Here is a 27,207-nt window from a genome sequence, read left to right as displayed (position 1 = left end):
TTCCCCGTCTTCTTTCACAAAAAAGCTGGATTAAAACTGCACCACCTATAAAGTTTTGTAATTAAGATTTTGAAGATAAGTGAATGAATGAGCACCGTGCTTGCATCAATATGCTCTCATGTTAATTGACATGGCCTTTCTTGTGAGCCTCATATCTATATAATATCATATCAGACCCAGTGTATACCAGTTCTAAGGCATGCAGTCAGACTACCGTTGAAGGAAATAAAATGAAATAATACAAATTAAATTAAACCATGTTAGATAAAAAAAGTAAACGACAAATGCAACAACAAAGCTCATAAGCTCAGGCTATTGATTATATAAAATTATATATATATATATATATATATATATATATATATATATATATATACAGTATATTATATAATCTAGATGATTTCAAGATAAGAGGTCCCTTGACCCAGTACATCTAAATCTAGATCAGTATCACCTTGACTGGGAAAACACTCCAGTTTTTAATACTTGTTTCAGACAAGAATGACAACATACCCATGTTCCTCCAAAAGAGCATGTGAAGCACTGTGACATATGAACAGTAACTTACAACAGAGATGTGTTGCAACAGACCACCTAAAAGCAGCAGTGACAAATTGTGTAAAATGCATTTTATGGGCAGTGTGAAAGATTAATTATTTAATTTGCTTCAAGGACTTTTACCTTTTATGGAAATCTTTGGAAAGTTCACAAAAGTGTGCCACAAAAAATATATTTCACCATTTACATTTGTGTTGCTTTTATGTTGTAACCTTCAGACAAACCTTTAAATAATAAATAGTAATAAATAATAACAAATAATTAAAGATGACACTATCTCACTTTCTTGCACTCTTGCTACGGCTTACAGGAAAGAGAATGCATATAATTGTGCATCATAATTCTGCACCCTTATTTTAGACATTCATGTGTTCATGATCCTAACCTTAGATCTGTGCAATGTACTGTACTCCCCTCTCATACATTACTACAGCTCCCCCTTCCTCTCTTCTTCTCCTCTCTCTCTCTCTCTCTCTCTCTCTCTCTAACACTCACACTCACTCACACACACATACTTAAACTCATGTTTACTCATGCACCAATGTCAGCAGTTAGTTTTATAAAGTTGTAAAGTTGTTGAGGAGGATTTAAATGGGAGTGTTTGTAATTATGGTAGGCTTTATTAAGTGCTTTGGGGCTTATAGGAAATATTTAGAATGTAAAGATTCTTGAGATGTGTATTAAAGTGTTGGGTTTATTGAGCTTTAGTAAAGAATGTTGACTTTTGTTAGAGATTATTAGAGTATTAGGTTGTGTTTATTGGAGTAAGGCTTTTAGGGATTATTGAACAAAGGGTAAGTTCAAATTCCCTGCTGGAGGAGAGGGTAGCACCGTAATCCTACCTGCTAGCATTTAATACAAGAATCTTCTTGCCACATCACTTTTTTTCCTTCTCTATACAGTCAATTCATGTTCATGCCAGACAGCAGGTAATTTTTTTCCAGAGCTGAGATATATGTTTGCATGTGTCCATTTCTATAGCTCCCTATGGAGGGTTCTTTGAGGCTAACTATGACCTAGCAGATAAGTTGATTACTGGAACTATCTTCACAGATGTTTCTGGGAGGGGTTTGGTTCTGTCTGAATTCATAGCATGCTGTCACACTGAAAACTATGATTTCGTGGTGCAGCATATAACCCGCAATCCTAGACACCACAAAGCTCCCGAGTGCCGGGCTTGTTATACCACATTGCAATGACTTTATTGATAATATTCATGAGCGGTTATAGGAGACACAAGTGGCCAGCCTCCATGACATACCGTATATGTGCTTCCTAAATGATGAGTGGAAATGATTCAGTTTTGACTTACTGGTAAAGACTGGTCTGACATTGCATGGAGCACCTTGGGCTTATAGCCTTGGAGCACTTTATACACTGGTAAGACCCCTTTATAAAGGAATTTAGATTATACTTCACTGAAGCAGTGTTTCGGCTGAGCCAGGATATTGATTACACTGCCTGATATCTACAATGATGCCTAATGATACCTTGGGAGTAAGATCCCCTTGAGTCTACTACCCAATAAGAAATAGACAGTAGATGCTATATGGATTCATTTAGATTTTCAAAATGTTCTGAAATTCTGGCATTTCGATCACGGGTGTATGTATGTGTTGGTGTCTCTGTGTCTGTTTATGTACTGTGCTTGGGTCGGATAACCCCCAAAACAGGGGAGAAAGAAGTGTCACTTGAACTGCACAAGAGGAGATACAGCAATTTGTGAGATGTTGTTGACTAAAAGCTTGTTTTATATAAAAATTAGGCCTTATTCAAAATACCTTAAATACAGACTGAATTTCTAGAAACTGTTCTCACTCTATTATTAGAATTTTTTTTATAAAAAAAAAACAACAACAACAAATATATAAAGATTTTTTGATTAGGAAGCTGGTGTTAGAGTGCAGGGTCATCCAGGTTAAAGCACCCCTGGAGCAAATAGGGTTAAGGGCCTCGCTCAAAAGCGACAGCTTGAACTCCTGACCTTCCAAATAATAACCCAGAAACCCATAGCCTTAATCACTTGAGCCGCCACTGGCCCCATTAACCATGATAAAGTAATTTTTCGATATGATAATGTCACAAAGAAAAGGTAAGTACGTTTTTCTTCAGCAATTACACATCGGGTTTAATCACATGGCCAAAAATCTGTCTCGATTTCAAGCTGATTGTAAGATCATGGTGGAAATAAAATTGGTCCAAAGCATGGCTATTGGTCCATTGCAAAGCAACACCATTCAAGAAAGTTGGTATTAGCTTGAAGCAGAATATTGGTTTTCATTAGTGAAGTCCATGGCCTCTATGAGCCTTTATATTATTTTTAGTTCGGCTTCTTCTTATTAAATGAGAATAATTTTCTTTTCTTTAAAAAACAAACAGAATTGTGCTGCCTGAAGCAGCTGTGTCTGATGTCTTGTTTTCACTTCTCCAAACTTAGGGATCCCGTTCATGCAGGTGGGCGCTTTAGACCGTGATGACCGAAACACACCCCATGCTGATCTGCGTTTTCGCCTTCTAGACCAGATGCCTCGCATCCCGGCCAGTCACATGTTCCACATAGATGCCACCAGTGGGGAGGTGTCTCTCACAGAGGATGGTAATGAGCACAGGGCGTGAATGTGACAAATGTTCAGTTTATAACTGGAAAGTTTTTGGAATGAGCCTGATAACAACCGCCTTCCAGCAATATTAAGTCTTATATTGAAATAATTGAATTAATTAGATGTACTTTAGTTATAATTTAGTTGTACTTTTTTTTATATAAGTTTATGCTTAAATAATGATGTATGGTTTCTGATGGCACTTCTGATGTCTATCTTACTATTTTCATACAATCTTAACTGCAAGAGCACATACTAAAACCACACATCACTTTGAGTGTGTTAATGAGAACATTTAAAATTTACTATTGCTGCTGAACAGCACCACTGATTTTGATATAATGTATGCATGTATTATTATTATTATTATTATTATTATTATTATTATTACAGGGTCTATGAAAAACTTCTTCTGTAGGCATATATTTGGTAGCTAGATTATTTTTATTATACATTGATTAATCTTTTTAAAATCCTTTGTTTGGTTTATACAAAATATAATATACGGGTGTTATTTTCAAATGTTACATGCATTGTCTTTGTTTAATGCGTCTGAATATGTTTGTGTTTGTCTGCAGGTGCTTCTGCTCTGGACCCTGAAATGTGTGGCCGCTATAAACTTTCAGTAATGGTCCAGGACATGGGTGGGAAGGCCAATGCTTTCTTCTCCACAGGCACAGTGTTGGTGGAGGTGACCGGGAACACATGGGCTTCCCCCGACCCGGTCCGATTGCAAGAGAACCTGCCAGGCCCATACCCTATCCCCATCTCTCAGGTTAGGCACAGCACATACACACATACAGGCACTGTGTTTTGTCAAATGGCTACACTTACCACCTGCATACATGAATTTTTTATAAATATGCTGTATTAATCTGTCTATCTGGGTATTAAGCTATCACTACGTTATCTCTGTGAGCTTGCGTGATGTCATTTTTCTTTCTACACAGTAAGTGGTATTTATTAGGTTTCTTTTCTTTCTCTACATTGTTGGTGCATGTTACTGTACATTCCCTGTAATAGGAGTTAGTTATAACTTCATGCTCAGTAACAGTCAGAGTTGGCCTTGGCTGGCTTGAAGATATTGTTGACAAGCTCTAAGCTAGTCGTCACAGTCGGTCTTAAGGCGTTAGCGGCTCAAGTAGGGTGATGGTGCTGGGCTAAGATAATGAAACACAAATATGTTAGATGTGCCTATACAGTACACTATATATATATATATATATATATATATATATATATATGCTGTTGTCTTGATACCAAATTTTAGGCCTGGCTGATTTAAATGCTCTTGTAACTTGGAGGTATACTGCTGTCTTGTTAAGACTATTCACAAAAACACTTCTCACTCTCTGCTCCTTTAAAATACCAAACTGAGTAATGTTGCTCAGCAACTGCCATAATTTGTAGCTGCGTAGCTTATTATAATCAGTAGACATAAAAACCTGAAAGGTATTTCACTTTCTTTTAAGACTGAGGCGTGTTGTCAAAGTAGAAGTACATTTCATTGAAAAATCCATGGGTTAACGCTAAGACAACGGCTTATAACAGGGCCCTGATCATGCAACTTCTGACATCATGCCAAGACTGTACCAGATTTAAGCAGTTGTTTGTAATATGTAAAATACTAATGTTTGTTATATCAAACATTTCTCTTGGAGACAAGCTGGGGTGGCGTCACCTGGTGACCTTTGTGGACTTCTTATGAATTTTAATATCTTTTAGGAATGAAAAGGCTGATTAAAAACTGCAGTATGCTGATGGTTGACAGGATATGAGCCTAGGGTGTAATGTGATTTCATATTGTTAATCTTGATTATAATTAAATGAAGGAAATCCTCATGGGGCACATGTAGGATATGGCAAACTGATGGGTTAAATGTTAATGTGTGTGCTTTAGTAAACAAGTGACAGTTGTTATTGCATACACTGTGGTGTAAACAGAAGTGAATTAGAATCAGGATAAATTAGAATCAAAAACAAACTGGCAAAAGAACATATCTCTTTATGCTAGACTTTCAATGTATTGGGCACTTTCTGCTGACTTTAAGGTTTCTTTGAGTAACTGCTGACACTTTCCCATCCTGCTTTACCCAATTTCTGGCCTTGCCACTGCTGTGAAGCAATGTTACTGTTAGAGTGATGATTAGGAATATGTTCCTTGTGCCATAGCACCAAGATAAATATGGGACAAATCCCATATTTTTATACATGCATTTGATTTACTTTCTAGACAAAAGTGTGTTTTTACTTGTGGGTAGAACATTCTACTTTGCCTGATGCATGCAACCCTGCGAGTCTGCTTTGTGTGGCTAATTCAGCCTTTGGGCCTGCCACCAAAGAGACTGTAAATCGGTTCTGAATTACAGAAATCAACATGATGAAATAAACCATTTGCAGCTCAATCCTTAAGTGGAACCACTATAAGGCTATGCGCTTTGTATGTCTTTAAAGTCCTCTGTATTTAATGAAAATTGAGGTGGATATAAGTACATTACAATAGGTTTTGTTTATAATATATGTTCCTGCTCTGCACACTGACCATAAAGTGTTTCCTGGAAATAGCCTTATGGCTAACTGAAGCTAGTTAAAATGGTATTAAGTACATGTAACTTTGAAAGATACCAACCCAATTTAGCTCAGTGGACTGCAGAAGCTTTATATGAGTCTCACCTGGACTGTGGAATGCATGTTTGCTCAAAAAGAGGGTTGTAGGCTCTGATTACTTACATCATACTTATATTATGGGTGACAAACTACACGATTGGAAAATACTTATAATGACCAAGATCTATTGTAATATACTTATATGCACCTCAATTTTGATTTAAGACAGACTACCATTTGGGGGCTCGTCTATTTAGGTTGTTAAAAAGTGGTTACCTGTTGTGGATCGTGAACTGCTTGTTTGGGGACATTTGGAACGAGGAAATGGGTAAGTGTACTTTTTCTCTTTTTTGTTCTATTGCTTGGCTGTTTTTGCTCTTTTTTGAGGGGGGAAGAGAAGTGGGTATTCGGGAATATGGAATTTGATTTACTCTCGTTTACATTACTTACCACTTTGGAGGTCATAAAAGAGATTTGATTTCCATAGCAGACTTCTTTAATGTTATCGTTCCTAAAGAGGCAACTAAGCAGGTTATCAAAGAAAAATTATTTGGGGAACTGGTAACAGCTGGCATTTTAGTCGCACCAGAGGGTGTTGTTGAGGAAGAGTCGGAGTCGGTGGTTAAGGCTGCTGACTTGGATTCTATTCCCAACATGGATCCCAGAGATTCTGGTTCTGACACCTTTTTGACAATTAAGCTGAGAGAGTTAGATCTCCGGGTGACGGAGCAAAAGTGTGAGGCTCAGTGCATTGAGCTGAACGGAAGCGGGATAGTGAGCGTCGTAGATATGAGCTGGAGGCTCTAAGGCTATGTAACAGGCTTGTTCCATCACCGCGAGCTAGGTCCCTCAATCACCGCAATCTAGACTCTCTAAATCATCAGTGACTGGGCTAATTGTGGATTCTGTCCAGAACCCCAATGATGGTTCCTCCAATTTACCTGTTGAATCTGTTTTTTATATCAGTAAAAATATTCAACTCATGCCGCCATTTAGAGAAGCAGAAGAAGACTCCTATTTTACGCGTGGCTGCGTAGCTGCTTTCTCCCTAGACGTTAAAATAATAGGGCAAGTAACAAAATTTGAAACAAAATCCAAACTACCCCTTTAAATGGAAGTTGTTCTGTGATTGGTGCAAACAGTACCTCATCTGGACCTGGTGCATTGCCCAAAACTCTTAAGTACTTACCTATCTTTAGAAAGTTCACAGTCCCTAAAACTGCACATGTTGCCACAATAACTACTGAATTTAAAAACGTGAACTGTTCTGAGTTAATGCATGATATTTGACTATACAATAACTATACTATACAATATCTATTTTAATACATTTATATTAACAGAAAACCATTTTACATTCAGCCTAGGGTTTAAAGAGTGTGTAACTGAGAGGTTGAATACCATGTCCAGTTCTGGGTTTACTGCCAAATGCAATCAGAACAGTCTGGCAAAGACACAAAGAGAGAGATAGAGAGGCTTAATCTTTCGTATGCAATCATTCAGAGGATCATGGAATATTTTTGTACTTTGTTTGTGTTAAGCTTTGCTCTGGGTTAGAGCACAGTGGGAAAGTATTTCACGTGTCTGTCTCCATGGCTGCTGTTAATCAGACAACCCAGATATTTGATATGTACACATATACCCAGTGCCAGTTTCTCCTATATGCAAACCACACAAGAATGACATCATAACATTTATAAAGTGACATATAAAGTTGCCAACAAGACAAGATGCCTAATAAGCCTAATCAATGAAATTAATTTAAATTAAAGTGTGAAAAGTTAAGTTTAACATCAGTGGAACAAACCTTATCAGGGACAAAAAAAATGTGTCACTATAATATGAAGAATCCTATTCTATGTAAATGTTAAATGTAATGCAAAACTAATAAATTAACGAGTGAATATTTAAAAGTGATAAATTTCTGCAAGTTCTGAAACCACTGCTATGAGGAATAACTAATATAGTTGAATGCAGGTTTTGCATCGCATAGAAAGCCATGGCTATTTATTTTAATTTTAACCTCTACAGTGAGGAAATTTATATATACTATAACCACAACATACTGTATGTACATCTAAAGATGAATTCAGGCAGTAACTGGGGTGTACTTCAATAATAAATGTAAATGTAGTAAAATTGTGATGCAAGTCTGACTGCCATAGAAACAGGACATATGCAGACAGTCCTTCATCAGTTGAACAAACCATGCAAGTGCTTTAGAGGTTATAAGAAACAAAAGCAGCGAATATTCAAAACTGATCCAAGTTTTCTTTCTCATCTTTTTTTTATTTTTTATTAAAAATAGTGGTGTAGTGGTTAGCACAGTCGCCTTGCACCTCCAAGGTCTGGGAGGGTTTCCTCTGGGTACTCCGGTTTCCTCCCACAGTCCAAAGACATGCAGATTAGGCTAATTAATTCCGCCTTGTGCCCTAAGCCACCTGGAATAGGCTCCAGGCTTCCTGCAACCCTATATACAGGATTAAGCGGTATAGATGATGAGTGCGTAATTGATTCTATTTTCTTTGTCAATCTCTGCCTTACAAATCACTGATGCTTGGCAAAAAGTAACACAGGACAACTGAGCCAACAAGAGAGAAAGAAAAGAGACAGTATGGGCTTGCAGTAATCAGCACTATGGATCTTGTCTTTTGTTTCCATTAAACTTTAATTGGCTGGAAAAAGTAAGCAGCACTTTGCAGTTCTTACCGCAGTGGAAAGGATGAGAGGCAAGCTCAGCTAGAGGTGTTGTTAAACATGGCCGGTAGGGGTTATTGTAAGGGAAATGAGGTAGTGTTCGAATAAATAGTTTGCTTGTGTACTATTCCCGTCACCTGCTCACCCTCTTGTCTTGTTTCATTTTCACACACACACACACGCACGCACACACACACACACAGACACACACACACACCAATGCAAAAAAATGTACTTGGTATTTTCCAGATATATCCGATTTGCAGAATCTATTTTTATGCACCCTGGTGTGAATAGGGACAACCTACTGAAGCTACATGTACAGACTGTTGTTTCATTTAGTTCTGACTGTAGTTAGTTCAGTACTGGTTGTAGACTGTTCAATGTATTCATTTGGCAGCCCTAAAGCATTTAAAGCACAGTGAGCAGCTGAACAGTAGTTAAGAATCAGGCTTAAAGGACCAACAGTTCCCTCTAGCAGCTTGTACTCACACATTTAGATACTGACATTGAACAATAAACTTTAAATTAATGCTTAACCTTCATGCGGTAATAAAAGACTTTTTGTAAAAATTTGCAACAAACACTGTCTAAATAGCAAGGTCATCTGCTTTAGTTGCACACAATGTGGTCGCTTTAATAAGTACAAAAGCATCAAGGTAAAGGCAGTGAGTGCATGTGGATGTTTGTGCATGTGAGAGAGAACGTGTGCTTTTCCACGTGGTGCTGTGACAATGGGAGCATGTGCATGTGTGTGTGTGTGTGTGTGTGTGTGTGTGTGTGAGTGTGTGTGTGGCTGTCTGGCTGTCTGTCTGGCTGGCTGGCTGTAGTGTAGAAAAGGAAAATTATTATTATTATTATTATTATTATTGTAACATTTTTGAGTGGGCTAGGAAAATGTTTGCATTTTGGGATTCCTGTGGTTGTTAATTGTTTTGTATACACTTCCCAGACCATTTTGTGTACATACTGTATATGAAAGCTTTTTTTTCTTTTTTTTCTTTTTGTGTGCTGAAATTTACATGTGGGTGGTGGGCGTCACAGCTGTTATGATCGGTGATGTTAAAGACTACTGATTTTCTTTTTTATGGCAACATTCCCTTAGTTACTCTCTCTCTCTCTCTCTCTCTCTCTCTCTCTTACTTTAAATGCTCTATGTGCATGGGAATAAATCTGAAAAGTTTAGCAGAAACCTTTACATCACACATACTCACAATGATAACTTAGTGTCCCCTTTAAAGTATTTCACTTCCCTCCATTTTTCCTAGCAATAAATGTAATTATATTATCCAAATATTCAATTTCACATTACTTCTCCACACTGCACACCAAAACAACTTTTCCAAAGCCTTCCTACAAAGCCGTATCCCCTGAAAAATAATCTGCTAAGAGTCATGTCAATGCATGATCCTCCTACATTAAAACCAGCTAAATTAAGCCCGGCTTTAAACGTTTATCACCATCGCTGCATCGCTGCTCTCTTCGGACTGGGTGCACTTCAAAAGCCCTGCATTATCAGACTCTACCCTCACACAAAAGTTAATAATCTGTATGGACAAACAAAGCCTGGAAACTAAATAGATGACATCAGGGTTTTATTTTTTGTACGAGACACGGGGCAGCTTGTTGATCTATTCCAAGCACAGCTGCCCTGCTGCCAAGCTCTGCAAATGTGTGCAGGGATGTGTAAAGAGAAACTCCCTGGCATGTACACAGACAGAAGAAGACATGAGGCTTGAGGAGCCATCTCCATAACAAATGGAGAAGGTACAGGAGCATGGTGGATGTGCACGTGGTAGTCAAGCTTGGCTCCAAACTCCTCTCCTAATTCGGTGCTTTTTCACACCCCGTCCATCATCGCCTGTCACTCTTTTTTCCCAGCAGAGTGGAAAATCCCTCTGTGGTTAGAGCAGCAGCTTTGTTTTGGCAACTGCTGACCTCGGTACACTCTCCAGTAACAGCTCATCCCTGCCTCCTCACCGCTTTGGGGCTCTGCTAAACTTTCACTTTAACTGAAATATAAACATTTTATTCTCTGCAATCCTCCATGTGGATCAAGCTTTGTTTGTGGATTTTGTTCTTCTGAGTGTGGTAATGTTTTCTGATACTTCATGCATATGCTTTCACAAGTGTATGCAGGTGTTATAATATAACAATATAATATGATAAGCTGTGCTTCTTTTTAGTGTCCTCAAAGACTTTTTTTTTCTTCCATCATTTATTGTCATAAAACCTTGTTATGGATAAGGAGCAAGCATTAAATGATAGAAGAAAAGCATTCCTGAGACACCCAACATGTCATGTCTTATTGAATACAGTTAAATAGATGGGAAATACTGTGTACATTTGTTTGCTTGTTAAGGTTGTTAAACTATCATTTAGAAACCTTGCTCTCTGCACGACTTTGATCCTTGGGCAATCATTGTTGATATATACGATTTTCACAAGATATGTTCTTTTATAGGATTAAAAAGGTGACTTACAGTACGTCTTTTAACATGTATTTACCCCTGTGTAGTCTTCACAGTATACTCCCCTTGTCTTAAGGGTCAAAATGACATTATTGCACTTTTTTTTAACCCGAAAACTTTGACATGCAGTGTAAGTTGACCTCCCCAAGCATTCCCATGAAACTTTTATCAAAGCGCTTACTGTAGGAAAAATTTAACCTTGTTTGATAATGCACAATTTTTGAGTTATGACAATTTCTTTGGGACCTGCGCTAAAACCCTTTGCTCCTGTGTCCACTCTCCCCTTTTTTGCATGGACTGCAGGGGGAGCTTGTTCTTTCTAACTGTATCAAACCATTGTGTCATACCTCTTTAAGAGCTACAGTCTAAAAAAATGCAAAAAAAAATTCTCTCATAAGAATAAACGTAGCCTCACATAATACATCCTTTTCCAGGTTTCTCCAAATTTATATATATATATATATATATATATATATATATATATATATATATATATATATATATATATATATATAAACTTCTAAATTGGAGATGGATCTTTTTGAGAGCTGGTGTGATGATCATGTAGAACATTGAGGCATTGGGTTCTGGAGTCATCTATGCATATATTCCAATGTATTCTAAAATACAGTCATGAATTGAAACAGAAACAGCTGTGTAGGAGGATTAAACTGGTTGAGGTACAGCAGAATTCTGCTACTAAGGTGAGACTGAATTTGTATCTTAATAATGGCATAGTAAAAAAAATCTGTATCTTAAAAAAATGTACTTGTCTAATACTGAGACAAGCTGTAATCAGATGAGTTTCATTATGCTTTTATATATAGGCTATATATATACACTCAACAAAAATATAAACGCAACACCTTTGTTTCTGCTCCGATTTTTCATGAGATGGACTTAAAGATCTAAAATTCATTCCAGATACACAATATTACCATTTCTCTTAAACATTGTTCACAAATCAGTCTAAATGTGTGATAGTGAGCACTTCTGCTTTGCTGAGATAATCCATCCCACCTCACAGGTGTGCCACATCAAGATGCTGATCTGACATCATGAGTAGTGCACAGGTGTACCTTATACTGCCCACAATAAAAGGCCACTCTGGAATGTGCAGTTTTTTGCTTTATTGGGCTAAATGTTTACTTTATATGTTAAATATGTTTATGTAATGTATGTATTGGATTTGGACAATAACATTTACACATGACTGCATATATACAACATTGTGTGTGTATACACAATATTGTATATATTGTACAATTATATATGCTATATATATATATATATATATATATATATATATATATATATATATATATATGTAAAAGCATAAAGTGTTAAAGTATTCAATATGCATTTTATCACTTTTATTACAGAATTTAAATCTTTCCTAATGGAAAGGTTTACGTGCTAGACTGATGTCACCTAATTGAGCCTCGTTATTTTTGCAAACATTTTTTTAAAAAGCTCTTTTAGTTTAGTAACAAGCTTATACTTCTGGCTTGTTATCTGACACACACATGAACTTTCACAGACTTTGGCTGATTGGTCGCCTTGTGCTTTCAGGCTTTTGGTTGTTGTCCAAATTTCCTGCTACACTGTGCAGACCATTTTAAATGTCAGATTGCTTTCTGTAGACTTTCCAAAACATTTCTCTTAGTTTAATAAATTCTTCAAAATCATGCAACGAATCCACAGTGCATACAGAGAATATTGACCTACTGCAATTCTTTTGATATATATTTTTTTGCCCTGTTGCAGTATCAGATTGGAGAGTGGGACGTTTGTTGCTCCTTTTGAATTATTCTCTACAGATATGAAAATGAATAACGTATTTAGATATCCTTAGTGTCATATATAAACTGCTTAATGGATTTAACCTACTTTCATTTAAATGAGGGTTGAATTTTTTTGAGACCTAAAACAATAATGTTGATTCTTAGCTATCGGATTCTTATCTTATCTGATTTTTAAGTATAAATTACAAAGTCTTTTTACCCTATTTGCCAAAGTTTACACGTGCACTTCATCAAACTGAGATAAGCCTCCTTTAGGTTTTCAAACCTTCCAGATTTACTCTGCATTCTGTTCATTGAAAGTATTTGGCAGTTTCTCTGGAAAAGACCATCTGCCAAATGAATAAACAGGGGTTCAAATGTGTGTGTGTGTGTGTGTGTGCGTGCGTGCGTGCGTGCGTGTGTGTGTGCGTGTGCGTGTGCCATGCTCCTCAGGTGAAATGGAGTGGGAGTTTGGTAGAGTACAGCCTGGAGGGAGAGTTTCCAGAGATGCTTTTTACCATAAGTAGAGAAGGAGTCATCTACTTGAATGCCCCTCTTGACCGAGAAACCCAAGATCAGGTACAGGACAAATACACACAAACATACAGAACATCACAAAACCTTAAATTGATTTGCAATTGGCATCTGTCCATTTTATCATCTGCAATATTAAAAATGTATCAAGCTCACATTAAGAAACCTTTTCTCCATTTTAGTGTTAGAAATGAATCATGCACCACAGTCAAATCCACTAAAATCAAACCTGAAATTTAATCTTTCTATACATATTTAACTTTTTTTACACTAGCTTATACATGAAGTTTATACAAAACTATCTGTATGGTAATGATAATCATAGAGAACCAGTTTGTTCACTGTTTGAGTCTCATGTCACTTTTTGCTGAGATGCATTACTGTTACCCAATCTTATCTGTTTGCTGACGTCCGTGCATTTATTATACTAATTTAAGTGCACTAAATTAAGCATTAGAACAGCCATTTAGATTAGATATCAATCAGACAATCTTATGCTGCGATATCTTGCAGCAGGGTGGCTTAGTGGTTATCACTGTCACTTTGCATCTCCATGGGCTGGGTTTGATTCCTGGCTAGGGTTCAATTCCCATCACTGTGTAAATGGAGGTTGCAGGTTCTCCAAGTGTTTGGTGTTTTTTCTCGAGGGCTCTGGTTTCCTCCCACAAACCAAAGACATGCAGATTAGGTTGATTGCCATTCTCAAATTTCAACGTAGTGTGTATTTGATTTGTTTGTCTGTGTTGTATTCTGGTTCTCTGAAACGCTGAACTGTTTGTTCTTTTTTTCTCTTTTAAAACAAATTGTGTGAGATCAGTGCACTTCCATGCCACAGAGAACAGACTTAATTGTTATTCTATAAATCAATAGTTACATTGAATCTTTGTGTTCAGGAGTCAAGTGGAAAGACACAGGACTTACTTGTATTTAGACAAACCATACAAATTAGAATTATTCCTGGTAGCTCAGCAGTTAACATTCTGTGCTTTGGACCAGGATGCTGTGAGTTAAAATGTTCCTTCTGTCAAAGAACCAAGAACCTTCGAGCAAACCCAAACCCAGCTGTTAAGCTTGGATTTATTTGTGTTTATCACTTAGATAAAAAATTAGCCAAATAAATGTATGTCAATATGTCTTATTCTCAACACCTGTCTCTCAGTTCCTGATCAGCATAGTAGCAGAGAGGCCAGATGGCAGAAAGATTGCAAAGCCGGTAGAGCTGAGGGTCATGGTGGGAGACACCAATGACAACAGACCAACCTTCCCACAGTTGCAGTATCACACAGTTGTCAAGGAACTCGCACAGAAAGGTCTCTCTCTCTTTCTCTCTCTCTCTCTCTCACACACACACACACACACACACACAGTCACGAAGTCATTTAATCATCACAGCATGAATACAAGAACAGACTGGGTAGATTGTAGGGTAATGAGACACTTTAACTGTGTATGATTAATTAGTTAGATAGTTTGTGATCATTTTATAAGATCATAGAAATATCACATTATCGCAGAATTAAGCTCTAATTATTGTTTAAATACAAATAAACATGAAGTGACAGATTTCAAGGCGGCATGGTTGTATAGTGGTTAGCACTGTCGCCTTGCACCTCCAGAGTCCAAGTTCGATTCCCATCTCTGTGTGCATGGAGTTTACATCTTCTCCTCCTGCTTAGTGCGTTTTCTCTGAGTACTCCAGTTTTGTCCCACAGTCCAAAGACTAGATTAGGCTAATTAGCGTTCCTAAATTGCCAGTAATGTGTGTTCGTGCCCTGTAATGGATTGGCACCCTGTCCAGGGTGTACCCCACCTCGTGCCCTAAGTGTCCTGAGATGGGCTCTAGGCTCTCCACAATCCTTTATATGGGACAAAGTGGTGTAGACGATGAGTGAGGGAGTGACAGATTTCAGATACAGTGGAACCTTGGATTACAAGCATAATTCGTTCGCAGGCTGACATGAAGGAGCGTACTTGGACTGCAACAATGTTTAGGCACTGTATGTGGTAAAGCTACATGAATGTCAGGACACAACGTTTCCCAGAGTACCACACTGCTTCTGCCGGAATGCCTTCTTCTCGTATTGCATCTTGTGCCATCTGTTCCCTAGAGATGTAATGTGTATGCACCTGGCCACCCACCAGTTCTGATGCTCATGTCCCCATTTAAGTTGGACAGGGGTCACCATGGTCATGCAGATGAGTCTGTGGTTTAAGTCTAAGCCAGAGCCTATGCACAGCAAGCTGCTATGCACTGTGTGTTCTTACACCTTTCTACCTTTTTCCTTTTCTACTACTGCATACTGTAACACTCCATCAGATCTTGTGTTTTGATAATGCTTAGATCAAGATGTCCAGCCATCACAATTCGATGTTTGTGTTTCTGCTTGTTTTTTTAAACAAGGAAAGCTAAAAAAAAAATTGCATTTAAATTTTCATGTGATAATCAGGTAAAGTTTGTGTCAAAAGTTAATTAAGTATCTTAAAATACATTTATGGTATTGTTACATCTGTTTTTTTTTTATTTAGTACACAAAAAATATTGTTGTCTTTAAAACATACATTGATTTTAAGTAATACCTGAACATGTTAGTATTATGGCTGCAGGGTTTTTGACCTTTCTAACTGTATTTCCTTAATGCCCATCAGGAACTGAAATTCTCACAGTCCAGGCGGCTGATAACGATGACCCCAAAACGGATAATGTGAGGATTTTTTACAGATTGGCAGGGCAGGTACCAGAAAGCCCACGCCAACTTTTCCGTGTGGACCGAGATTCCGGAGTGATCACAGTGCAAGCTGACAACATGGAGGGCACAGCACCACAGTACACACTCACAATCATCGCCGAGGATGCTAAAGGTTGCACACACAGCTATCACCACCAACCATCAAGAAGAAAGCATTTCTTTGTCGCATATACATTTCAGTACAGTGAAATTAATTCCTTTACATAATCTGATGCATTAGGGCCAACTTAGTAATGCTGGGGTTTGAACCCCCGACCTTGTGCTTAGTAAACAAGATTTTTACCAGATGAGTAGAGTGCAGTGATAGTGGAGGTGGTGGTGGTGCTGGTGGTGGTTATGTAACAGTAGTTGGAACATTAACATGACTAAATGTAAGTTCAATTAAGATGTGGTCTTCCTGCTAGCTCTGAAGAAAGTGTCCCCTGTTTTGCCTGTCAGTCCTAATAAAGCAAGTGTGCTCTCTCTGTCCCATTGAAATAGGTGTGGTCTGCCTGTCAGTCCACATAAAGTAAATGTAGTCTCTTCTGTCTTAATAAACTATGCATGATCTCTCTCTGCCTGTCTGAAATAATTTCAGTCTCTCTGCCTGTTGGAACTTATGACATAGGTGTGGTCTCTCTGCTTGTTAGTCCTAAAAAAAGTTTGCATCGTTTCTCTGCCTGTCAGTCCTAATGAAATAGATGTTGTCTCGCTACCTGCCAGTTTTCATGAAGTAAGCATTGCCTTTCTGTCTGTCAGTCATACTGAAGTAGGTGTAGCCCACCACTCCTCAAAACTTGAGAAAAGGTCTTTGCTGCTCTTTTTTTTCCCACAAACTGAAAATGACCTTTAGATTTGGCCTCAATGTCTGAACATGCTAAATATCAAACAGAGGAAGCAAATGTGGACAAGACATGGTGTTTATAAGAGCCAGTGCATTGCAGGCCAGATGTCCTTGTTGGTATTTAGACAGTATTGTGGCTAAAAAAAAACTTCTGTATTAATATTTTTGTCAGACACAAGTCAACATTATGTATCTGCTTAGAGTGACAGAAAGACAGAAATGTGAGATGTACTGTAGATATGTATAGATATGTGAGACATGTCATTTTTGACAGGTGATCAGGAGTGAATGTGACCATGATGCATAATCAATCATTTTAATGATACTTTTTTTTGCATGTAATGCTGTTGGATATTACATTTAACACGAATACCAATTCTTGACATAATTTGTCTGCAGGGTTAAACAGCTCCTGCACTGTGATAGTTAAAGTTCTGGATGAGAACAACAATGCACCTGTCTTCTCTCAGCATGAGGTATGTGTCATGCTCTGTGGCTGTGTTTATCTGAGGTCTCGTAAGAAAGATGAATATTATTCTTTAAATATGTAAAATTTGATAATGTGGACGTTATTCAATATACCTGTGTTTGACTGTTTATAAGATATATAACTTAAGATGATAACTTTATAAGATGCATAACTTTGGTAAATAGTTACTGATGTTGATATGCAGTAAATTTAAGTACTGTATTTGTTTGTATATGAGGTGCTGCATGATTTATATGTCGATGGTCTGGTCTGGCAGATGCTGATTTGATTTATTTATGTGAGCCAGGTAAAGGTCTTTGAGGGAATCCAAAAATTAATTTATTGTTTATAGGAAAGAGCTTATATATCAGAGTGGTTTCCTTTTCAGAGCTCCAAATGGATTGTGTTTTCAATGCTCATCACGTTAATCTCTGGGAAAGACAGTTACTTAAAACCTAAATTTATGGCACTTCAGTAACATGTATCCTTTAGTCAATATTGCGATACGTTATCTGAAAGGAGACACATTCCAAAACCTTAACCAAGGCAATTAAAGAGTATTTTTTATTCAGAATTAATATTAATATATCAATAATTGAACTCACAAACAAAAAGTGGCAAGGTGGCTTATTGGTTAGCACTGTGGCCTTGCACCTCCGGACTCAAGGGTTTGATTCCTGCCTCAGGTCAATGTGTGAGGAAATAATTTGAAATCCCTGTGCTTGTGGGTTTCCTTTGGATGCTCAGGTTTCCTCCCACAGACATGTACAGTAGAATAGACTATTTTGTGTTCCCAAATTGCCCATAGTGTGTGCCCTGCCCTGTGCTTTAAGTCTCCTGGGATTGGCTCCAAGCCCCTATGAGATTGAGATATGAGATGATGAGATTGTAAACATGGTTGATATTTTTTTTTTTAAAGTTAATTTTAATATAATTTAAAAGCAAAAACAGCAAAACAAAAACAAAAAAACTAACAAAAATCTGAATTCTGAGTCAAGATATAAATGTGGAATTTTTCATGAATAATTATCAGCATCCATTAGCATAAACCCAACAGCTAGCTTGATGTCAAACCTGGAGAATATTACACTATGAACAGTGTACACTAAAAACATAAAAAGAAAAAAACTGTCAGCTACACAATTATCAGCGCCTTTCAAAAATAAAGGCAAAGGGCAACAATAATCACTAGTGATGAAGTGAAGAAGTGATGAAGTGATTTAATTAATTTCTGACCAAAATGACAGAAAGATAGTATGATGGTTTTCCACACTAAATATTTCACTTATATAAAAAAAATACATTCTCCCAGTCTCCTTCTTCCAGAAGAAGCCCCAGCATTCATCTTTTACTCATACAAAAAAAGTTAAAAGGGTAATTCGTCTTGGATACCCCTTTAGATTTCTTTTTCCAGCAGTGATCTTCTTATGATGTGACCTTTCTTCACTTTTTTATGGCAGCTGCTCTGGAATACTCCTTCCATGCTCTCACCCACGCTGGGTGAATAATACAGCAGCATAGAATTGCTCATAGGTGTCTTTGTGATAGAGCACTAACAAAGCAAGAACAATGAGGAGCTAGGAAAGTGGGATTATAGCTCTTAAAACTTACAAGAGCACTGTTGTTGTTTTTTAATAAACATATTTATAGGGCTCAGAACTGTGCAATATAGAGTAACATATACTTTTTCAGCACAAAATAGGCAAAATGATGAACTGAATTTTATTTAACCAATTATAGAAAGAAATTTAAAAATGCTTTACCGGTAGTGGTAAAATTTACATGTTATAAAAGCAAAAAAAAAAAAAAAACGTTGTTTTACCCGACATATATAAAACCCCCCACAAATGAACAGTTTGATGTCTGAAGCCTCCCCATTATTGACCACCAGCTATATATATACTTTAGGTGCATTAGCTATACTGTATATATAATTATTTTATTTATTTATTTATTTATTCATATTAATTAATTTTTTTTTTTATCATTGACATATGCTGTTTTGCCAGCAGGAATCTTTATCACTTACGTTTTAATAATTAAAAATACTTTGCAGACCTTAAAAAATGCACAAAAGGCCTTTATTTCAGGTGATCAAACTAATTTAAACATTTAAATGCCAATTAAGTGTAATATGGTCATCCTGTACTGATTTAGTCACTGTTTAATAATCTAATGAAGCAGGATGGGAACTAGACATACAAAGAAAATAATATAAAATTTGGTCATTCATCTTCAGTAGCCTCTTTATCCTGATCAGGGTCCTGTTGCAGGAAACTGTTCCAGATCTTTCCAAATTAGGGGAGATGCTTTCTGCTCGGCAGTCTAAAAACAATAAAATGCTCATGATGCATGCCAGGAGAACGACACATAAGTGCCATTTATTTTCCCCTGGCTGCTGACAATAAGGCCTATCCCTACCCTGAAATGAAGCCAAGATTTACAAGATGGATGCAGTCTTAACTAATGCACTTACAGTGCCAGGCTGCCAGTGTTGAATCATGGGAACATGCAGCTGGAGGGCAAACCGCTTACCCTCACTCTTAAGCAATAGCCACATGCTGAAAATATTCAGCTACATAAGTGCATGTTTTTAGTTAACTTTTCTGAAATTGCTTGTTCTTCTATAGGGTGTTTAAATTATATGGATTAGTCTTGTTACTTTTAAGTGTTTGCCAAAATCCGTGCCTATTTTCTCCCTTCCTTTATCACTCATACACAAACAAAGCAAGAGGTGGAAAAAACTCCTAAGCGGGTTAAGATGGTGTGGCCGTGCGAGTGTGTGATGGTGCAGTGGAGTGTGAGTGTTGACAGATTTAGCCTGGCCGATCAGAAGCTCAGTGAGAAGGGCTGATTACTGTTCTTCCAAACATGCAGATATACAGGCCAAGATAGGAGAAGCTCTCCACCTCGCCTGAACCTGCCAAGACTCACTGCAGGAACACAAACTATTATAGATAGAGTGATATACTGGATCTGCAAGATTTCTGGCTCTTCTATTTTCAGTACTTCTCTGCCAATTGACTAAGAACACATAATATAGCCTGACACCTTTTCTATATATATATATATATATATTATGCATTTGTAAAAAGGTGTGATATTCTTTTCTATCTGAATTTTGTTCCAAGTTACATTGTAAATTTTAAATATAAATCAAGGCACTAAATCTTTATAAAGAAAAGAAGGTTTTATCAGTACATTGGTCAGAACTTACTCTTTTAATGATATCTTTATGTTTCATACATTTCAGAAAAGAGTAATTGATACTTAGATACTTACTTTTGAACTTAGATTTGGCACCTCATACAGTAGCTTTCATTACTGACCTAACAAACTTCATGTGATATTTAGGTCTTCATATTTTGTGCCTAAAACCAAAATTAATAGTGCACCGGACTGATTTGTTTTTATAAAGGTGAACTTTACAGATCTTTGCTGCTACTTGGAGACAGCAAAGAAAATAGCATGGTACCATCACAAGATGTTAACAGTGTGTAGTTTCATTCAGTAAAAATGCTGTGCCACATAAATAGGTATAACTTCTTTTATATGTCTTCTGATTCCCTCACTTATTTGCTAATATCAATACAGGATCTACACAAGTGATGTTCATTCAATTGTGGTGTGACTTAACAGAAGTAAAAAGTCTACATCAACATGGATATTCAAAATTACGCTCTTAATTAATTATGGGATGCGATAACTTGTTAACATAAAAAGCCCTCATTTAGGGAAAAGTGTGCATGAAATACACAGCTTGGTTTTAATTTATTATTTAATAGTTAGACATTAATGCACTGATAGCTGACTTTTATCACATATTACATGAAAATAGAATTTCCATAAATTTAGAAAGCTCATTGTTGCTATTTGCATTAGTCATTTATTGTACTGTAGCTCCCAGGCAAAGCGAAGAAATATAATTTTAAACAAACACCAGAAACATTTTGGTATATTGACTACATTCAAGGTCAAAGGGAAAACAGTATTTTTGTTTTTTTAAATCTTACCTCACATATTATACATTTGGAATATTAGATCTCTGTAATATTAATCTTACCCCACTTCGTTTGCCTTGTCTCAGGCTCTCTGTCTCCCTCTTTTATCTTTCTAAATCTTTCTCTCTCCCTGTTTGTCTTTCTCAGTATGGCCCATTTCACTTGGCAGAGGATGCCCCGATGGGTACCACTGTGACGGCGGTGGCAGCATGGGATGCTGATGAGTGGGGTGGGGACAGCTGGCTGGTCGACTATCGACTCGATTCAGGAAATGAGGATGAGGTCTTCTCTTTGGTGACGGACAAACAAACTAATGAGGTCTCTCTTGTTCTCTCTAAGGTACTCTCTCATTTTCCCTCATTTATTTTAAAGTGAGTTTATGTTTAGACAAAAAAAAGGAATAGTTTGGGATTTTAAGAGATTGTGCTCTTACTATAAGCTTCCTCTGCCTAAATAATCCAGCTCTGTATTCAACCCATGTCACATGTCCCACCCAGTAAAAAAATCTCCCTAATCCCCCCTAAATTCACGTCTTCATCTGACTGCAGGCCAGTCTTTTTGGTATTAATAGATTATTATCTGAAACAGTTTTTGAGAGATGTTCTATTCTAATAAACGTTATCATCAATGCATAAATATGTACACATGGGCTTTGATGATATGCCTGAATTAAGGCATTTTTGTGAGATGGAAATGAAATCCATTATATTTATAGCCCCTGCTAGCAAGTAAGTAACGGCTCCATGTTTACCACTTCATCAGACCCACATATCAGGAGTGACACTGATGACACTATATTCACAAATCCAAATATAAACTCCATGTTGATAATGCAGTAATTTCAAAATATAAAAACAACAAATATTGATAGATCACAGTTGAGTCAAATGTGGACCAGATTACTTATTCTGCGAAAACACTTAAATGTTATGTATTCTATTAGCTCTTGTTACACTGGCTATTAAAACATAACCAGCTGTTATCTGATAAAGGAATATCGACTGCATGTGAGACGATAAGGAATTGCTGTGAAAATGAACACTTGAACACTGACACTCCAGATAAAACAAATGTCACATTTTTCCTTTGCTTCATGATTAGTGCTCTGGCACCCTAGCCAAACCTCTCTGTCACTCTCACAGACTGAATCACCTAAATAATTGAATGAATAACTGCACTGTCATCTATTTTAAAAAGAACTAATTGTAATGGTGCATGTTCTCACTATGTGTACTATATTTCACAGCTTTCTGATAAAACTATTTTTATTTGGTCATAACAGCTTTGACTGTGACTGAGAAGTGGTCAAAAGAGAAAAGTGACTAGATTTTGTTATTTTGAATATTATTAGAACATGTCATGCATTGTACTGTATATGGTAGCAGAAGGAAACACACACACACACACACACACACACACACACACACACACACACACACGTGCGCGCACACATGCACAAAGCTGCAGTTTAAATCCACTGACTCTTGATTATTGCTCCCTCTCTGGTTGCTAAAATGTAACAAATGTATCTCAGTTTTTAAAGATGTACTGCTAAATATAAATGTAAACTAACATGATGAATGAAGATTGCATAACCTTGAATTTTAGATGCACAGCTGGTGAAAATTTTGGGTTTGAACCCCTCTGAAGTTTTTTATGACAGTTCATAATGCTTATTGGTGGGTGGCTAATATAATACAAATACAGCACAGCTCATTATATGTGTCAGATAGCAGTGTTACTCCATTATTAACTACCCCAGATGTCAAATGAGAAGCAGGATAGCTACTACCCATGTTCAGGTATGTCAAAATGACAGCTGGATTAAGAACTGGGTGGTTTATAGTGAAAAAGGAAATGATTTTTTTAGTGGAACTCGTGAAGTCGTATGAAATGGCAATGACTGACCAAATGGCCAATGAATGGCAAAACTCGTTCACTGTAGTGCATGTTTTAAATGATTACAATAACAATCTAATCAAAATGCAAGAATGCGTCATGCATCTCACTTTAATTAAACAGTGATTTTTGGCGTTAACTACACTATTGTTGAATCAACATACATATTTATTGTTTGGAGCTGGAACAACTTTTCCCTTCATATTTAGATGGAAGAGCTGTCTAGAGGGGCTGGAGTCACAGTGGTTTAGTGGTCAGCACTGTCATCTTGCACCTCTAGGGTCCGGGTTCTATTCCTGGACAGGTTCGATTCCCACCTCTGTGTTAATGGAGTTTGCATGCATGGTGGGTTTCCTCTGGGTTCTCCGGTTTTTAAGCTGCAGATTAAGCTAATAGGCGTTCCCAAAGTTTCCCAGTAGCATGTAAATGAGTGTGTAAGTATGTGTGTTTGCTCTGAGATGGATTGGCACCCTGTCCAGCGTGTACCCTAGTCTCCTGGGATCGGCTCCAGGCCCCCCGTGATAAAGCGGTATAGACGGTGAGTAAATGAGTGAGTGAGTGAGTGAGTAAGCTGTCTAGAGGATGACATAAATCTAGAGACCAGCTAAATAAAATATTTTTATTGACAGTACAAAGAATATTATAGATATTTAAGGCGAATAATAACCTAGGAACATTACCTATACCCCATCTCTCTCTCCCCCTTGTTCTTGGAGACTTGTTGCTTCCTGGAACACGACAGGACGTGTGCATGTGTGCCTTTTTTATCAGCAGATCTAGCCTTTCCGGAAATCTAAAAGGCTTTTAAACATTATTTTTAAAAACTGTCGGAAATGACTGATGTAAAATCTTGATGGGAAATGTGCTTTGTATTCCTGAGAACAGGCTCCTTTGTTTAACTGGATGCATAATCAGAGGTGGAACGAAGGCAGTGTGCCACTGAAAAATCTGACTGCAGTGACATGACGTCTTTATGTGGAACAGCAGCTCAGCTGTTCAGACTGAACAGTAATAACCTTCTGGAACAGGCTGCAAGCTTTGAAAACTGTCACCTTCATCTTAGTCTCCTTTTTTTAATTTCTTTTTTTATTTCTAACGCATGAACGACAATTTAATTTCCAGACCCATCAAAGGTCTTGGTCCTGGAAACCATGTTCCTCCATTATTAACCATGACGACGGGAAGAGTGCAAACTGAATCTCACATTCAATTCTCACATGGCACTAACGTAACCTGTTTCCCCTTAGGTGCTGGATTTTGAGAGGGAGAGTGAGTACATTCTGGTGCTGAGTGCTCAGAACCCTGTGGCCCTGGTGAGGGGAAGGTATGGCCCTGCATCAACTGCCACGGTCTCCATCTTCATTGATGACATCAACGAGGGCCCCGTTCTGTCACAGAGTCACTACGAGGTCAATGTAAGGGAGGGTGAGGAGCCTGGGAGGGTCATAGCTACAATTAGGGCTTATGACCCTGACTCGCATCCAATCAGGCAAGGGAATTTTGATGACATAATTTATATATATAAAAAAATATAATAATATAATAATATATATATATATACATTTCTTTTTTTTTTTTTACTAAAATAATAACATAATTCTTTTCAATAAATCCTTCTCTATGTCCTATGAATGACCGTGCCTATAAATTTCTATTTGAATCCTTCCACTTGGCAGCTAACAAAATCTGTTTGGGTACATATTCAGTATAAAAATCAATGACTTTCTTCTTTTTCTCCTATCCAAGCATAAAGTTAAGAATATGCTTCCTGTGGTGTGCAGTGTGCATGTGGTATTGATCCCAAGGTGTCCTATTTACCTCCTGCTTGCTCTAGCTGTTGTCACGGCTCTGTTTGACAAGACACCTAAATAAAGATTATAATTTGTGGGAAAGCATAAATAGACCCTTACAGTTAAACCCATCTGTTTCTGGCAACAGGAGTCCAATTCACACTGACTCAAAGCAATAGCAATGTAACCATTGCACATTTTATATTTCGGGATTAAATTATGCAACTAAATGAAAATGATTGCTTTAATGAAATCCTTCCTTTATCAGGAGTCTCTGTAAATTGTATTGCTATTTATGTTGTTATAAAAATAATCTTATATTGTTGCAGGACATGGAAGAATAGGTCACATAAAGATAAGCAGTTACACCAGCAGAGGAGCAAGACATTGTTACAGCACCAGAACTGAACAGAATGTTCTTTTCTCTTTTGTGCTTCTTTTGTAGGTACTCACTGAGAGGGGACACAAAGAAATATTTCTCGATTGGGAAGTACTCAGGAGAGCTGAAGACAGTACAGGCATTGGACAGAGAGGAGAACAGTACCTACACCATGGAGGTGGTGGCTGAGGATGGACGTAAGTAATGCTTCATCTTACCATATGAATCAATATCAGACTAACATATAACCCGCTGTAGTTATCAACTATATAAATACAGTACATACATACAAACATACATACGTATATACATTCATACATACATACATACATACATACATACATACATACATACATACATGCATACATACATACATACATGTACATACATACATACATACATACATACATACATACATGTACATACATACATACATACATACATACACACATATATACATACATACATACATAAATACATACATTTATTCATACATACACACATACACGCATAGATACATACATACATACATACATACATACATACATACATACCCACATACATACATTTATTCATAAATACACACATACACACATATATACATACATACATACATACATACATACATACATACATACATACATGCATACATACATATATACATACATACATGCATACATACATGCATACATACATACATACATACATACATACATACCCACATACATACATTTATTCATACATACACACATACACACATATATACATACATACATACATACATACATACATACATACATACATACCCACATACATACATACATACATGCATACATACATATATACATACATACATGCATACATACATGCATACATACATACATACATACATACATGCATACATACATACATACATACATACATACATACATACATGTACTGTACAGACATACATAAAACATACATTCATAAAAAATATATTCAGTTATATTGCGTGTACATACATACATACATACATACATACTGTATATACAAACATACATACATGCATTTATCAAATTCACAAGAGCACAACTCAACTTAACATACATGACGGGAATTTCTGAACACCACAATCAAAACACCAAATAAGTTATATCTTTTAAAAGAGTCATCTGCAACATTTGTTTCTGATACCTTAGTTGATCGAGATTAATTATTGAGAAAACCAAAAATTTTGCGTGTGCAATATGAATGTGTCATATTAACTGTCTAATCATCGTTGTGGCAGCAATTAATGTCATACACAAGCTATGTGCCAGATTATTTTGCCTAAAGAATTCATTCAGCAACCTGTAGCTTGTCATTTAGAAAGAATATGTTTAAAAATATGATCTATCAATGCAATGCGGTCGCACAGACAGAATAAACAGGCATCAGATGTCTGCGTAGGCTTCAAAAATTCTCATCCCAGCTGACACACTTGACATTTCAGACTGCAGTGACAGACAAAGTGCATGTAAGCTCTTATTGTGTATTCAAGACCACAGTGAAACCTGAAATGGAACAAAAAAAAAAGCATGAGTCATCCAGCATTTAGGTGTGTGTGGGGGTGGGGTGGGGGGTCTCTGTGTGTCTGTGTCTCAGTGTGAGTGTGTAGAAATGAGGCAAATATGACACGCCTCAGTTTAATCACCAATCCCAGCATGCACTGCTTCCCCACAGATGTTTGTAAAAGACACAAAGGGGTCACCTTGCAACGCAATAGGACTGAACTTGCCGAGATAGACAGTTTTCCGGAAGGGGCATGGGCATGCAGAAAATGCATAGGAGGGAAATACACAAAGAAGCTAAAATGAAAAGATATAA

General features: G+C 37.1%; 1 protein-coding gene across 1 annotated transcript in view; it reads left to right on the top strand.

Moving 5' to 3' along the window:
* cdh16 (cadherin 16, KSP-cadherin) overlaps nucleotides 1-27,207 on the top strand; it is a 43,279-nt gene that overhangs the window by 4,389 nt on the left and 11,683 nt on the right. Inside the window, exons 6-14 of the mRNA XM_053493070.1 lie at nucleotides 2,996-3,154; nucleotides 3,737-3,933; nucleotides 13,171-13,296; nucleotides 14,411-14,561; nucleotides 15,898-16,110; nucleotides 17,221-17,297; nucleotides 21,439-21,630; nucleotides 24,438-24,679; nucleotides 25,426-25,556. Of these exons, the coding sequence (XP_053349045.1) occupies nucleotides 2,996-3,154; nucleotides 3,737-3,933; nucleotides 13,171-13,296; nucleotides 14,411-14,561; nucleotides 15,898-16,110; nucleotides 17,221-17,297; nucleotides 21,439-21,630; nucleotides 24,438-24,679; nucleotides 25,426-25,556 (1,488 nt within the window). The remainder of the gene's footprint in view (nucleotides 1-2,995; nucleotides 3,155-3,736; nucleotides 3,934-13,170; nucleotides 13,297-14,410; nucleotides 14,562-15,897; nucleotides 16,111-17,220; nucleotides 17,298-21,438; nucleotides 21,631-24,437; nucleotides 24,680-25,425; nucleotides 25,557-27,207) is intronic.

Source organism: Clarias gariepinus, chromosome 3 (assembly GCF_024256425.1).
Source record: "Clarias gariepinus isolate MV-2021 ecotype Netherlands chromosome 3, CGAR_prim_01v2, whole genome shotgun sequence".
NCBI classification, from domain to species: Eukaryota; Metazoa; Chordata; class Actinopteri; order Siluriformes; family Clariidae; genus Clarias; species Clarias gariepinus.
Note: the sequence above shows the minus strand (reverse complement) of the source record. Positions and strands in the feature narration are given on the sequence as shown.